Source organism: Pinus tabuliformis, chromosome Q, assembly GCF_031772625.1.
Source record: "Pinus tabuliformis cultivar Carrire ecotype Pingquan chromosome Q, CPIR1, whole genome shotgun sequence".
Classification (NCBI taxonomy): Eukaryota; Viridiplantae; Streptophyta; class Pinopsida; order Pinales; family Pinaceae; genus Pinus; species Pinus tabuliformis.
The window spans coordinates 15,829,775-15,845,600 of NC_142296.1; the positions used below are offsets into that span (position 1 = coordinate 15,829,775).

Sequence of the window (15,826 nt, forward strand, 5' to 3'; positions counted from 1 at the left end):
TAGTAAGTTCTTCCTCTCAAATTAGAAATTGAAAAATAAAAACTTTTTAAATTTATCTTATCTTAATTTTCCAAATTAGAAAAATGAAAAATAAAATTTTTTAAACCTATTTTATCTTAATTGTGAAATAGAAATTAGAAAAATTGAAAAATAAAAACATTTTAAACCTATCTCATTTATCTTAATTAATTAATTGTAATGAATATTTTAGTTGAGTCTCCCTCTTTAAATCTATTACAAGTGTTAGTGTGTTGCTTACTGTCAAACATTACAACAAGAAGATGTAGCATGTAGCATGCAGTGAAACACGAAGGAAGGAACTGGAAGGATGTAGCATGTAGCATGCAGTGAAACACGAAGGAACGAACTGGTGGAAAGAACAGGAACACGAAGTGGAACAACAGAGAACAACAGAGAGTGAACTGGTTGCATATGCTACTTAAATGGGATTGGGATGGGAGTGTAAGAAAAACGAAGTACCTGTGTAACTAAAACTTTTAGTTGAAGTGGTCGAAAGGTACTAGTTCGAGGAACTGAACGATGGAGGAATTGAAGGTTATAAATTTGAATTTGATGGAGGGCTGTGGGGAATTGAATGAGCTAAATAATTTGGCGGTTCAAGTAAGCAGAGCAGAGCACGTAATTTGTTTGTTTCATCTTCTTTTTTTTCCTCACTGGCAGAGCCATGGAAATCAAACCCGTAGCGATGGAGATCGACATGGATATCATCTCAGAAAAATCCGAATCCGTAGCCATGGATATCGACATGGAACCAGAACCAGCAAGAGGAAGTAAGAAAAGCAGCCACAACTCCAAAAGGGTTGTAGCTCCAAAGAGATATGAAGAAAACATGGACAAAAGGAATAATAGCAGGTGCAGGAGAGGACAGATTCAGAAAAAGGATAAAGCATGCCGTTATTGGCTTGCAGGAAATTGCAAGTACGCAAGCGACGACTGCAAATATCTGCACTCCCATGTTATTGAAGGTTCCAATGTCACTTTCATGAAAAAGGATAAAGCATGCAGTTATTGGCTTGCAGGAAATTGCAAGTACGCAAGCGACGACTGCAAATATCTGCACTCCCATGTTATTGAAGGTTCCAATGTCACTTTCATGACTAAGCTGATTGGCCATGATAACAAGGTATGTTTAGGTTGTTCTAATTTGCTTATTTGCTTTGTATAATCTTGGTTTGGTTATAAATAATTTTAAGCAAATTTGAGTCTATGATAAATAAATTTCATAGTAGCCACTTTTCCCTGCGAATTGCGATATGAATGATCCTGTAGGAAGGCCTCCACAAAATGTAACCTAACCCATTTAAAGCCAAATCGTAAAATAACAAAGAGCAGAGACGTAGGGAGAGATACAGACGTCATAATGGAACCAATGGAACTACTCCTTCTTCTGAAACCGAACCCTGTAATGGTTCGGCAAGAGGGATATAGGGTGTCCAGAATTGCCAATGCCTGTAGAAATTAAAGTTTTTGGCAGTCTGTAGAGATTAAACTTTCCTTTCCGGCAGAGGAAGAGATCGGCAGTACCATTTGTGGGCCACCGGGCGACATTGAAATGCGGAAACTCATTGTTCGCTTTCTATTTAAGTCGACGAAGCTCTAAAGGTTAAGATGCTAGCGGTTCAAACTGGCGAACACAGTGACATACGGTATCACATGCTGTGCTCTGACACGCAAAATCTACCATGGTGTGGTAGCAAAAAGCTCACTAATCATGGCATCGGTCACCATTTACCTTTTGCTAGAAGCCCTACTTTCGAACCAGCGACCACACGGACACATGGTGAAAAAAACTGCTTTCAGAATTCACAAAATTAGACAACATAAAAGTCACTCGAACCACAATTGCCTCATCGTTTGTTAAACCTGTGTCGACAACTTCTCACCCTTAAAACCATGTTTTAATCAGTTTAAAGAGCAGGGAAAGGGCACAACAAAACTTACTTCCAAGTTCCACCCTACAGGGTGTTTTATTAAAACAGATATACCTCTACCCTGGAAGAAATTAGAACAGATATTTCCTTATTTGCTTTGTATACTCTTGGTTGGTTGTTTCTTGCTTTCCTTTTTGCTTTGGATATCCTTGATTTAGATACTTGCTTCGTCTGCGTATTCACTTGATCAGATTGTTTCTTTATTATGTGCTCTGTTTCTTAGTTTCTTTGTTTGGTAAGGTTAGGTGACAATTTAGGTTTTCCTTTGGTATCTTTGTTTTGTCTGATAAATTAACTCTTATCTGCAGCCTATTCGAGGAATTGCTTTTCTTTCACATTCAGGCTCTGCCAAACTCCATTCTGCTGGTCAAGATAATAAGCTGATAGCCTGGGACTGCCATACAGGACAGGTACTTTAATCTTTCACACACACTCAAAAACTCCTCTCCTCTCTTCTAATATATTTATGAAAAACTTACCATCTTTTTTCTTAAACAGGGTACAAATATCCCCTTAGGAGGCGACAGCGAAGTTGGATGCCTTCTCGGTGAAGGCCCATGGCTTTTTGTCGGCCTTCGTAATGCTGTCAAGGTAATTTAACACGCTTAGCCTTAGCCTCATAATTGATTTAAACAGAATGAATTCCTTAAGTTAACATAGTGGATCTATTTTGCAGGCTTTGAACACTGCCAACTTGACAGAGCTGTTATTAGACGGCCCTAAGGGACAAGTGCATGCCCTGGCAATCGCTAATCAAATGATTTTCGCTGGAACACATGTAAGTCTCCTCTAATCGCTTGCCATGAGTTTCGCTCTATCAAGCCAAATATAGGTAATGATTTTATTAAATTATATAGATCTGCTGATTTGTTTTCTTACTCTCCATGCCACAGGATGGCACCATTCTAGCGTGGAAGTTTAATCCTGCAGCCAATACATTTGACCCTGTAACTTCCCTCACAGGCCATATGTTGCCTGTTGTCTCATTAGTCTCAGTGAAAGACAAACTTTACTCTGCTTCTATGGACCACACAATAAGAGTAAGCTTATTTGATTTATGCAAATACTTTTATTTCTTTAGAAAACAGGATATTTTTTTTTTTCCTTAAGTGGCTTAGTTTAGAAATAAATAAATATTGAACTCCTTGCAAACTTTGTATGTTTTCCATGCACTCACGATTCCAGAAAATGAAGTGTATCTCAGATTTCAAATGATTTTATATTTGACATTGTATAGAAAAATTCACAGGTATGGGATCTGGAAACTTTTCGATGTATCCAAACCTTGGGAGATCACACATCAGTTGTAACGTCTCTTCTTTGCTGGGAGCAATTTCTCTTGTCATGCTCTTTAGATGGCACGGTGAAGGTGAAGAATGTTTTTTGATATATATCATCATATCTTTCTGGAAATAAAAGTGTACAAAGCTCATTGGAGTGTTTTTACCTCAATAACTGCAGGTTTGGGATACTACATCATCTGTGGCCCTTGAAGAGATTTACACTCATATTGAAAAACATGTATGTTTTCTATATCTTTAGTGCCTCATTTATTGTTTATGTCCTATTCACTCACTACATAATGCAAGGTTTATGGTTTTTTTCATACTTAAGTGAATTCATTTCTCTTGGTTTTTCTTTCAACAGGGTGTTCTTGCACTGTGCATAATGAAGGATGAACAAGCCAAACCTATTTTGCTTTGTTCTTGCAATGATAACACTGTGCGCATTTATGACTTGCCATCGTAAGTATACATACTCTTCATTTGGATCATCTTTTGCATAGTTCAAAATATTATTTGAATCTTTCATAGATGCAAATTCCTAGTACATGCTCTTGGTTTGGATCATCTTTTGCATAGTTCAAAATCTTATTTGAATCTTTCATAGATGCAAATTCCTAGTCACCGAAAACAATGAAAAGCTCATAATCTCTTCATTCTGGGTAATTCAAAAGTCTTTAAGTCAAAATGTATTGAATGTACATAACACAACAATGTTACAATATTGTACCGTCTGGCCAAACATCTTTACTTTGATGCTGCATTATCTTGCTAATCCTTCATTTTCTGATATTGCATGGTCCCACAGAACCTTCCTACTTTGATACTACACTTTCCTATTTTATTCTCTTCACGATTTGCAGCCATGTATAGTTTAAATAAAACTTTGTATCATATCTTTGCTACAATTGTACTCAAATGCCACATGCATGCTTTGGCACCCTAATGTCCTTTAGGGGAGTTTACCTTTAGGATTGAAAAGGGCACATGAATTTTTTGTATTCTAGCTAGTATCACAATATTCCTTCAACTTTTGCTATAGGATAATATTAAATGCACAAACAATGTAGACAAGTATTTGATTACACCAACAACTTATACAAATAAGCCAACCCAACCATAGGTTACAGGTACCTGATCCATCGAAGCATGCTGTAGTTTAAATTCACAATCTAATACTAGTTGTGCTAGCAGTCCCTGCTGTACCTATACTACTGTTTTGACCTTCACTTCTTTGCTGCCTCAATTGTGTTGTCTCATTGCCTGCTACCACCATCAATTCAATTACCAACCTACCAGTAACCTCTCGCTGCAACCAATCCAGGTCTAGGAGATGCGTCCAAATGGTATTTGCTGCCACAATCAAGGCTGGAGAAATGATCCGCTGCCACTACGGTGCCCCAGAGATAATGTAATATCCCCTAGGGAATTTATTATTTTTCTACCCAATTAGGGCCTCGCTGCCACAGAAAATACACCTCCAAGATGGCCACTGCCTCAGGCAGGGTTTCACTGCCCTATTAGTGCCTCACTGCCACAAAAAAGATACCTCCAAGATGGCTGCGTCCTTAGGTAGGGTTTCATTGCCTAGACATTACCTCAGAATATTTGATGTCACAAAATTTGGCCTTATAAGCTCCATGTTGCAACAAAAAGTGTCTTAAACGTAGGTCGCTGCCTCAGTTATGGCTCGGGAATATTTTTTTGTCCAGAACAAGAGGTTTCCCAGCAAGAATGGCCTCAGAGACCCTTGCTGCCCAAAACAAAGCCTCAAACATCTACGTTGCCAAAAAGCTCTGCCTTCTTAGCCCACGCTGCCACAGAAAATGCCTTGAAGGTAAATCGTTGCTTCAGATAGTATCTCAAAAGTCCTTATTAAAACAGAATAGATGAATGTTGCCTCAAAAGTTATGCTAAATAGTGTAAAGAGAGATGGATTCGCTAGGGAGGAATCTCTCACCACCTAAACCAATCAAAGAAAAGGGGGTCTTAAAACCTCTAACAGCCTCAGCTCAAAAATCAGAAAGATCTATAATCCATGATGAGTAAAATGATTCTCCTCTCTCTTTTTTATAGATTCCCTTTGGGTTCTTCCCTTCGCATTTTAATTTGAGGGGCTAACTAGTTTCCCTCCATTTTGCCTCAGATTTTGCTTTAACCACAAGTTTTCCTCCGCTCACCCCAAATTATCCAATGTTACCCTAGTAACATCAAACAATGGATTCTCCCCTTTCCAAATGGCTATAGCCTATGGGGTTGAATAGGCTACTTCATCCTCCCTTGGGAAAGTTTAATTAGAATAGGACATTACAGTCCCCCCCTTCCCAACATTGCTTGTCCTGAAGCAATTGTAGAGTCGACACATCAATACTATGATCCCAATTATGCCTAAAGAATGCTCCAACATATGTTTGCTGTACTATCCTTGCTTCATTGTCAAACTCTGAAGGCTTCAACTTAGTGCATGTTTCATTCCTTTGCTTCCCAACAAATACAATAGCCTGTCATTTTTCTTCTCCCTTGCCATAGTCAAAGCTTTCTCTCCTTTCAGCAGTTCTCTAGATGTCCGAGGATTTTTGTCTTGCAATTCAAAGAGGTCATTCTCATCGCACCTTTTCTCTGGCACTGATAGAATATCTGCCATATCTTTTAGATACACTTCCATCACTTGCCTTTTTCCAATTAGAATCAATAGCATCAATATCATCATTATCATCATTGTCATCAAAATCCCTGTCTGGAAGGTGACTTGCTTTAGCACTGGAAAATCACAATCTCTTATCCACTCCCATATCCCTGCAATTGAAATTTTCTTCTCATTATGTTCTTTCTCCCTATTGTGCTTCCATTTCTACCTCCGTGTACATGGAATAATGCCATGACCCCTACTCCTCACACTATTGAGCAAATCATCGTCAGTGTTATCTGAAACAAGATGAACAGGAGCACTATAATTGTGTAGTAGAGAGGGAATTAGCCTTTTAGGAATGTCAACAAAGACAAACTCTTCTTCCTCCTTTTCAATACGGAGGATTATTGTTGAAACGGAATGACCTTCACTAGTAAAGGACTGCAGAGATTCTCCATTATAGACTGATGAAAGAGGCAGATCCTTTCCGTTGGAATCCAACAACCCAACAGCCACAGGTATAAACATTGGTTCTTTCACTGATTGACCTGGAGTAGGAGGAATTTCTTGCCTGAACTTAAGTGTATAAGTATTTCCTTCAGGTTTGTAGGATGATTGCACTTTTAGAAAAGGGGTTCATGCTTGTGAATACCATAACAAGAAATTTGAAGGATCTGCATTATTGGCATCACACATAGCAGCAAAGAAATGTTCACAAGTTACTGCTTGTCCTATTTTCCCGCGATGCTCATGTTCTGCTCTCCATTTTCTAACCCCATCCTTAACAGCGAATTTTCCTACCTTCGCTTCAATTTCCCTTTTTAAGGCATCTTGAAATGCATCCTTCCTTGCATTTATTTCTTTGTATGCATCCTCCAAGTTCTTCATAACCTTCCCTTGATTTTCCTTTGCAAAATCTACTTGGGCCACGGCAACTGCCACTTGGCAGTTAGCAAGTTCCTCAGCTTCATGTGCCTTTTTGCTTAAGGCATAGTACTCTTCTAAAGTAAGTGTCACTTTGGATGGATACTTTAACTCAGAAGACCCTCCTGCTGACTTGCTTTCATTTAAAGCTTTGATTGCTTTAAGGGCTATTGTTTTTGAAGCCCAAGCAGCTTTTGTCCCCTCTAGATATCTATAGTTGCTTGCAACCTACTCTTAGCAGTGCCTACAACAACCTTAGCTTGTTCTGTTTCCTCCCTACATTTGTGCATATTCTTTCTAGCTGTTTTAGCTGCAATCTTGGCTCCCTCTGCCTTAACAGAAACATGTTGTAAAGCCTTTGGAAGTTCTGCCATGGTTTCCTTGGTCTGCCTTTCTCCAACTTGCACAGATTATGGTTCCTCATTTACATTCTTCAATTAGCTTCCAAAGCTACAACAGTTACAGATGCAATCCCCTCCCTTTGTCGTACTGTTTCCAATGCTTCTCTTAGAGATTCAACAAAAATTGTTAATTGAGTTACATCTTTTGTGGCTTTTTTAGACTCACCTTCACCTCCTCTAGTTCTGCTTCAATTGGATCCAGAGCTGCAGAGATGCAACTGGTTTTCCCTCTACTATTTTGGCTTGTTCTAAGTCATCCGTTGCTTGTGAAAGGCTTTCTTCAACTTCAACCGAGTCTCAGCTAATTTTGATTCACCTTCCTCATCAGAAGCAAGTTCCACTTTTAAGCTCAGCAACAAAGACTGCAGTTCGAGGCTTTGATTCAGGATTTTCGCAAAAGAAAGGTGTTGTTGCAGCCACTCAAGCTCCTCATTTGGAATATTCTTCTCCTTATCCCTCTCCTCAGCCTCTCGCTCCTTCGCCATTGAAGCAACCAATCGATATTCCTTTGCCTCTTGGTGTGTATCATTAGCCATATACAAAGAGTCCTTTGTTGCAATCAACTCTAGGGTGAGGTCATCAACCATTTTCTCTGTTTCTTTAGATGCGTATAAGGTCGCCTCAACTTTTTTGATCGCAATGTCTCTGGCCTTCATCAAATGCAAGTATTATTATTTCATGTTTTCCAATTCATTCTTCTTAGCTTGTAATTCCGCAACAGCTACTACATGCCTCCCTTTTTCAACTTCTAGTTGTTTCTTCCAAGCAACACTCTCTTCATCTGTCGCACCTTTCTCCATCTCCTCAACTTTCATCCTTGCAAGTTCAGAGTCTTGTGTTGCTTGTTGTTTTGCAGTTTTTGCTCTCTTCAACATTAATATAAAGTCATCTATGAGCTTCTTTGAGTTGTCCAGTTCCTTCAGAACCTGCGCTTTCACATCTTCCTCTGCACTAAGTTGTTTCTTTAACTAAAGGTGCTCTTTTTGTAGCCTATGAAGCTCAGCCTCCACAAAATGATGTTTCTTCATGTTCAAAATTCTTTGTGTTTTCCAATCTGCTATTCCTCCAAACGTTGTAGTTGCCTGTTTGACTTATTCAAATGATGTTGCAGTGTCTATTTCAACCCTGTTTATGATCACATTCTCTTCTGCATGATCATGCCAAGGAGGACCATTTTTTTCTTTTTCACGCAACACAGTTACTCTCTCTGTTTGAGAAACACTGGATTGAGCAGTAACCAGCGCAACATTATCTACTCCACCATTCTTTCTTTCATTCAGTGACTCTCTCTGTTTGAGAAACACTGGGTTGAGCAGTAACCATCTCAACGTTATCTACTCCACCATTCTTTCTTTCATTCAGTGATGTGAATGGCTTAAAACTGCCCATTTGAGAATTTCCTACCTCAATAACAATCTCTTCAATTTTAAGTTGTCCAGTGGCACCCATATCTGTAATATCATGGTTGATAGTTTCAACTACATTAGATGAATTGGGGATGGAGCCAGGATCAATATCCATATGTTGAGATCCATTGTTCATTACCTCCTTCAAATACACATTTTCAAACCCTTTGGTTTTATCTGATGGCAATGTAGAGCTTGTTTATAATACTTCCAAAGTATTTCCTTCTGATGATGAAGACACATAAGGCACTAATGGAAACCCGACATCCGCTTCATTTATGTTGCTTTTTTGAGAAGGTAAAGAAGGAGGTACAATGGTCTCAACCCCTTCCATACCCGTTTCTCTCAAAGATATTTTGTGTTCAATTGAAGAAGCAAGACCTCCAATATCATTTGATTATCAGTTTTCCTTGGGCTTAAACTTTCTTTGATTTTGAGTTCTTCTTCCATCGCCGATTTATTTTCAGGTGATGTTATAGGTTGGAGTTGTTGCTTAGACGTTACAGAACCGCCACTGATATCCACCAATAAACAGTGTCTGTTCTTCAGACAACTTTAACCTTTTCCCATTTGGAATTCGTTCCTTCTCCATGAATTTGGCCTTGGCTTTCATCTCCAGCTTGAGAATTAACCTTTGACGATTCCATAGATATTGGATGTCTCTAGTTTGCTTAAGTATGTTTTAAATCTAATTTTTTTTATCAGGGAGACCAACTACAAAATCTGCTCCTTCTACTCCTTCGTTCGTTGGGACTCCTAGATGTCTGCTTGAGTTCTTCATTGCTCACATCTTCTACATGAAACTCCTCAAACCTTTGCTTAAACTCATTTGGCAACGTTTTAACATGACTCGTGTCTTGAATGCAAGATCTTTCAAACATCTAATATAACCCATTATGAAGATGGATTGGGTGGTCTACCAAAACACCCTCTGGAATGTTTTGCAACTGTTTTGGTTGAGATTGGATTGGGCTACGATCTTATATAGAAGGCTCCCCGGAGAGCCAATTTTGATACCACTCTAATGTCCCTTGGGGGAATTTACCCGTAGGGTTGAAAAGAGCACATGCCATGTTTTGTATTCCTACAACTTTTGTAAATAGAGATATTATTAAATACATAGTGTAGACAAGTATTTGATGACACCAACAACTTATACAAGTAAGCAAACCCAACAGTAGGTTACAAGTACATGATCCATCCAAATACACTGTAGTTTAAATTCACAATCTAATACTAATTGTGCTAGCAGTCCTGACACCTTGTTGTCCCTATACTGTTGTTCTGACCTGCCATCTATGGTCTTGTTGGCTGCCCGAAATATCCTCACTTCTTTGTTGCTCAATTGTGTTGTCTCGCTGCCTGCTGCCACCACAATTTAATTACTAGGTTGCTAGCAACCTCTCGCCGCCACCAATCCCAGCCTACGAGATCCAACCAGATGGTTTTTTCTGCCACAATCAACGCTGGAGAAATGATCCGCTGCCACTACAATGCCATAGAGATATTGTAATATCCCTTTCAGCCTACGAGATCCAACCAGATGGTTTTTTCTGCCACAATCAAGGCTGGAGAAATGATCCGCTGCCACTACAATGCCATAGAGATATTGTAATATCCCTTTGGGAAATTCGTTGCCCAGTTAAGGCCTTGCTGCCAAAAAAAAAAACCTCCAGGATGGTCATGTCCTCAGGTAGGGTTTCACTGCCCTGTTAGTGCCTCGCTGCCACCTAAAAGATACCTCCAAGATGGCTGCTGCCTCAGGTAGGGTTTTGTTGCCCAGACATCACCTCAGAATATTTGTTGTCACAGAATTTGGCCTTATAAGCTCCAAGCTGCCACAAAAGTATCTTAAGGGCAGGCTGCTTTGTCAGTGAATGGCTCTAGATGTTATCCTATCTAGAACACGAGATTTCCCAGAAAGAGTGGCCTCAAAGACCCACACTGCCCAGAACAAAGCCTCAAAAGCCCACGCTGCCATAGTACTCTGCCTTTTAAGCCCACGATGCCATAGAAAATGTGTTGAAGATAAATCACTACCTCAGATACTGTCTCAGAAACCCTTGTTATACATAATAGGGGTCTTAAAAACCAATCAGAGAAAAAGGGGTCTTAAACCCTCCAAGAGCATCAATTAAAAATTTAGAAAGATCCACAATCCATGATGAGTAAAATGATTATTCTCTGTCGTTTTTGTAGATTCTCTTTGGCGTTTTCCCTTCCCTCCTAATTTATTTGAGGGCCTAACACGTTTCCCTCCATTTTGCCCCAAAGTTGGTTTCAAACACAAATTTTCTTCAATTATCCATTGTCACCAAAATAACATCAAATAATGGGTTCCCCCTTTACAAATGACTATAGCCGACTGGGTTGGGGCTAACAAGTTTTCCTTCATTTTGCCCCAAAGTTGGCTTCAACCACAGGTTTTCCTCCAACTATTTCAAATTATCCAATGGTACCAAAATAACATCAAATAATGGGTTTCCCCCTTTACAAATGACTATAGCCTACTGGGTTGGATAGGCTACTTCATCTTCCCTTGGGCAATTTTAATTAGAAGAGAACATTACACTGTTACAGGCACCGATGGTGATTTCATATTATTTGTTTTTTCTAAAATTGGTAGCAGGTATATCTGGTTTATTTGTTTTTTTATGAGAATGGCAGCAGGTTGGATTTTGAAATGCGTTTGGGCTGTTTGAGCTGTTTGAGGGTCATTTTCTTCTGGTTTCAAAAATATTTCAGGCACTAACTCGATTTACAAAATCCTGCATGTACTCATTGGATTTACAAAATATTGCGTGCAAGCATTGGATTTACAATGTTAGTTTTCTAATTGATGTAGAGACCATCATTCATGTTTTGCCCAAATGTTCTATTGGCTATTTTTTCGGGGTTATAATGACTTTTATATGTTATGTCTCAGGTTTCATGAACGAGGTAGAGCATTTTCAAGAAATGAAGTGCGAGCATTTGAGATTGGACCCGATGGAATATTTTTCACTGGTGATGGAATGGGAGAACTTAAAGTATGGAAATTGGCTACCCAGACACCTTGAGAGGCTGAGATGGCCTATAAGCTCATGTTGTAATCAGCGACCTCAAAGTTCAAATGCTATTGTGAAGCTTTTGTTGTAAGCATCAGTGTCTCAAGTTGCAGAGCTACTATGGTCACTCCATGTAAAGTGACCCATGCTCATGGTGGCCACATACTCAGCCATGGCCTCAAATTGCAAACTATTATGGTCACCCCTTGGGGTAAAAGTGACCCATGCTCTGGCCACATACTCAGCATACAAATGCTATTGTGAAGCTTTTGTTGTAAGCATCAGTCTCAAGCTGCAAAGCTACTATGGTCACTCCATGTAAAGTGACCCATGCTCATGCTGGCCACATACTCAGCCATGGCCTCAAATTGCAAACTATTATGGTCACCCCTTGGTGTAAAAGTGACCCATGCTCTGGCCACATACTTAGCAGTGGCTTCGAGTTGGAAAGCTACTATGGTCACCCATTCATGTCAAAATGACCCTTGTTCATGCTCGCCAATTACAAAATTGTGGAAACCCCACTCGCTTGAAGAAGACAAAATAGCAAAGGACAGCTGAATGGATCTGAAGAGTCGGCAATGCCTAACCTTCTTACCATCATCAGTAAAACACTTGAGACTGTCTATTAAATGCAGGCAGAAAAATGAGATTGGGGTTCTTTGGCAGAGATTAGCAATGAGACTGATTTTCCCTGTAAGATCTAACTGTTAATGATCTGGACAGCCATGATATTCTGATGTTTTATAAATTGATAAAACACTGATAATAATACTCAGCATCGCCATTTCAAGGTGGTTTTCTCAAATTGGGTTATTGGGTTTCTAGGGTAAATTGCTGTCTCACATGGTAAATTTCTCTGGGCATCGTTTCAGTTCCTGATTACTTAAAACAGCAAGAAGAAGGCTCATAAGCTCTTTAAAAGTGTGTACATTGATTATTGTTTTGCTTTCATGTTTTGATTCTCGGTTTGACTAGCCCAAGAGTCTCTGTTTGTCTAGGTAAATGTCACATAAAGTACCAGTTACTAGGGATAGAGGTCGTTGATTTGCAAAAAGCTTACTAATCATGGGTGGATATTGCTGATTTGTAAAGAGATTACTGTTACATGCTTTCCTTTACCAAATTACCAAATGCGTTGTGGTTGTTTAATTTCTAAAAAGTTACTATGGGTTGAGGCTGCTGAATTGGAAAAAGATTGTTGTTCGTTCCTCTCCTTTACCAAATTCTGGTTCGAGGTTGTTGATTTGGAAAAAGATTACTGTTCCTTCCTCTCTTTTACCAAATTCTTCAAAGAATTAGATATTTAGTCCACGGAGATTTTTTTTGGTGCTGAGATGATCTGTTTTAATTGTTCCTCTTGCCAAATTGCAAATGATGATCTCCTGCCTTGTTTACCAGATTTGTGTTGTTCAAGAGTTGGATATTTAGTGCTTTATATGTGTTGCTCAAGAGTTGCAAATGATGATCTCCTGCCTTCTTTACCAGATTTGTGTTGTTCATGAGTTGGATCTTTAGTGCTTTATATGTGTTGCTCAAGAGTTGGATCTTTAGTGCTTTATGTGTGTTGTTCAAGAGTTGGATCTTTAGTGTTGCCTTCTTTACCAGATTCATGTTGTTCAAGAGTTGGATTTTTAGTGCTTTATATGTGTTGCTCAAGTGTTGGATCTTTAGTGCTTTATATGTCTTGTTGAAGAGTTGGATCTTTAGTGCTTTATAGATGATGTCCTTGTTCAATGATTTCCTCTTGCCAAATCTATGGATGATGCCCTGGTTCAATGTTTTCCTCTTGCCAAATCTATAGATGATGCCCTGGTTCATTGTTTTCCTCTTTCCAAATCGCAAATGATGATCTCGTGCCTTCTTCACCGAATTCTTGAAAGAGGTGTTGTTCAAGAGTTAGATCTTTAGTCTTTTCTAAATGATTATTTGGTGCAATTTTGTTGGTGTTGATATGACCGTTTTTAATTGGTTTGTCGAATCACGATTGATATTTAAGCTAAATTGTAAGTAGGCTGGTTTGCAATTTCTTTTTTGCAATATGTGCATCAGGGTGGGAAGCAACACCTCGTTAGACATGGGTTTTTTCGACTTGAGATTTTAGGTGCACTATTGTCCATTTAATTTATTTGGTTTTTCACTGGAATTCTCGTCTTTGAAGCTATTGATACGATACTTCACAATAAGGGTGCAGTCGATGGTCTACAGTCACGGCGAAGGGCACGGCATGGTAAGGGAAAAGGTCATTGACAAGAGATTTAGCAGAGACATTACCAGAACATAGGGGCAATACTGAATACAGTCATGACCATGGCCATAAGCATGAAGATCTCAGGATATGCACTGCTGCGGGTCAAGACAAAACGGAACTGAAGAAGCATTTGCTTTCAGAGGTAGAAAGGGCTGAACATTTTGATCATTCCACTATGGTGGGGAGAACCTTGACTGTGGATTGAAAGATGCTGAAGGCAGGCATTTGTAGAATTTTAGATTCAAGTTAGATCATGACTTGGAGGCAAAAACAAAGGTGCTGAAAGACAATCATTGACGTTTAAATATAAATTTGCAGGGGGCATATATTTATGTGCTCGGAGATTTGGTTCAGAACATTGGGGTCATTATTGGAAGATTAGTCATTTGGGTAAAGCCCGGCTGGAAAATAATTGATAATTGATTAGATATGTACATGGCTTTTCTAGGTACTTGTACTGGGGATCACTATAAAGATGTTGAAGAATATTCTAGAAGTTAAAGATGTTGAAGCATATTCTATAAGTTTTGATGGCGAGTGCAGCTCGTGAGATTGATGCTACAATGTTTGAATAAGGATTGTGTGCAATTCTGGTGTCTTAACTGTGCATGACCTGCACATTTGGGTCATTACAGTCGGGAAATACTTGCATGCCATGTAAAAATTCAGTCAGATGCAAATGCTGATATGGTTCTTCAAAGGCTAATAGAGTATATTGATAAGGAAATACTTGCATGCCATGTAAAAATTCAGTGAGATGCAAATGCTGATATGGTTATTCAAAGGGTAATAGAATATATTGAAAAGGAGTACAAGATTAGCCATAGCCATATAAGAGTACAAATTGAACGAGAGGTTGATCGGATTATTTGCATAATGATCAAGCCAGCATTTGTCAACTCTGACTATAATCTGTTTCAGTTTTATTGGGAACTATGATTTTTGCGATGATAACACAGTTCTGCGATGATAACACAGTTCTGAAAATCTTGTGGCAATTAGTTGTTGGTGTTAGTCGACAACTACTATCATGTTTAAAAATAATGTTTATAGATAGTGTTCCTTCCCGGTTTTTCATACAGTCCAGGTTTTTTAGGCAAAATATTTTGTGCATGTTTGATTGTAGAGGAGGATCACTGTGTTATCAAATCCAGCAATGATGGACAGAAATGTGGTTGATTTAAGTGTTTTCGTAATAGGAGGCTGCAAAATCTTTATTCATTCAATATCTGCTAATCATTAGATAAAACTGCATACCTTCACTTACTTTCAGAATCTCACCATTCCTGCAAACTTGTTTCTGCAGACCTTTATGCCTCCATTGCACAAATCCTCAATATTCAACTACTGTCAATCAGATTTTAGAATCTGATCCTTTCTTCCAATCTTCTGGCTTTATCTGGGCAAAGCTTAACTATCAACAACAATTCCTTCTTTGCTAAGTTTTTTTCCACTCAGAATCATTAACAATTCCTTCCATCTCTGCTTCTTAATCTCCTTTTGTTGAGATGCTTCATTAGCTACAACCATCAATATTCAATCTATTTCTTTGTTAGCAACTCAAATCAGAATTAAATAAAACAATACCTGTCTGATTTCATAAGTAGTTTCCATTCACCATTCACATTCGAGTGAATCTCCATTCTCCAGACATTGCTGTAGACTCTTTCTCCATTCTCCAGACATTGCTGTAGACTCTTTCTGTCTCTGTAATCTCTACTTAATTTTGCTTTACCTACCTCTAAGAACTTAACTATTTTTCTCCATTCTCCCAGCTGTACTGTGGTTGCTTAACTATCAAATTAAAATTTGATCCCCTTTCGTGCATACACATCTCTCAGTTCTGAATTATTTCAAGAAACTTTCATACAGAATTGCTTTGTTCTGCCTTATACCAAATGGTTCATTTATAATTCAGCTCTGATACCAAAAT

At 38.7% G+C, this 15,826-nt stretch overlaps 1 protein-coding gene and 2 pseudogenes across 2 annotated transcripts; 2 read left to right on the plus strand and 1 right to left on the minus strand.

Annotated features, from left to right (window-relative positions):
* The first annotated feature begins 286 nt into the window (after positions 1 to 286).
* On the plus strand, positions 287 to 12,450 carry LOC149218035 (zinc finger CCCH domain-containing protein 17-like). 2 transcript variants are annotated; one of them, XM_089383754.1, is made up of 9 exons: positions 287 to 1,144; positions 2,261 to 2,362; positions 2,451 to 2,543; positions 2,629 to 2,730; positions 2,846 to 2,992; positions 3,202 to 3,321; positions 3,414 to 3,473; positions 3,600 to 3,697; positions 11,522 to 12,450. In XM_089383754.1, exons 1-9 carry the CDS (start codon positions 686 to 688, stop codon positions 11,652 to 11,654), a joined length of 1,314 nt encoding a protein of 437 aa, XP_089239880.1. In that variant the 5' UTR covers positions 287 to 685; the 3' UTR covers positions 11,655 to 12,450. The 2 variants fall into 2 exon arrangements, with proteins under 2 accessions (XP_089239880.1, XP_089239881.1); XM_089383755.1 differs by lacking the exon at positions 287 to 1,144 and adding an exon at positions 1,305 to 1,801.
* Positions 6,501 to 8,731, minus strand: LOC149218036 (protein WEAK CHLOROPLAST MOVEMENT UNDER BLUE LIGHT 1-like; annotated as a pseudogene).
* Positions 12,451 to 14,199: 1,749 nt separating the features above from the next.
* Positions 14,200 to 14,832, plus strand: LOC149218037 (metal tolerance protein A2 pseudogene; annotated as a pseudogene).
* Positions 14,833 to 15,826: the final 994 nt, after the last annotated feature.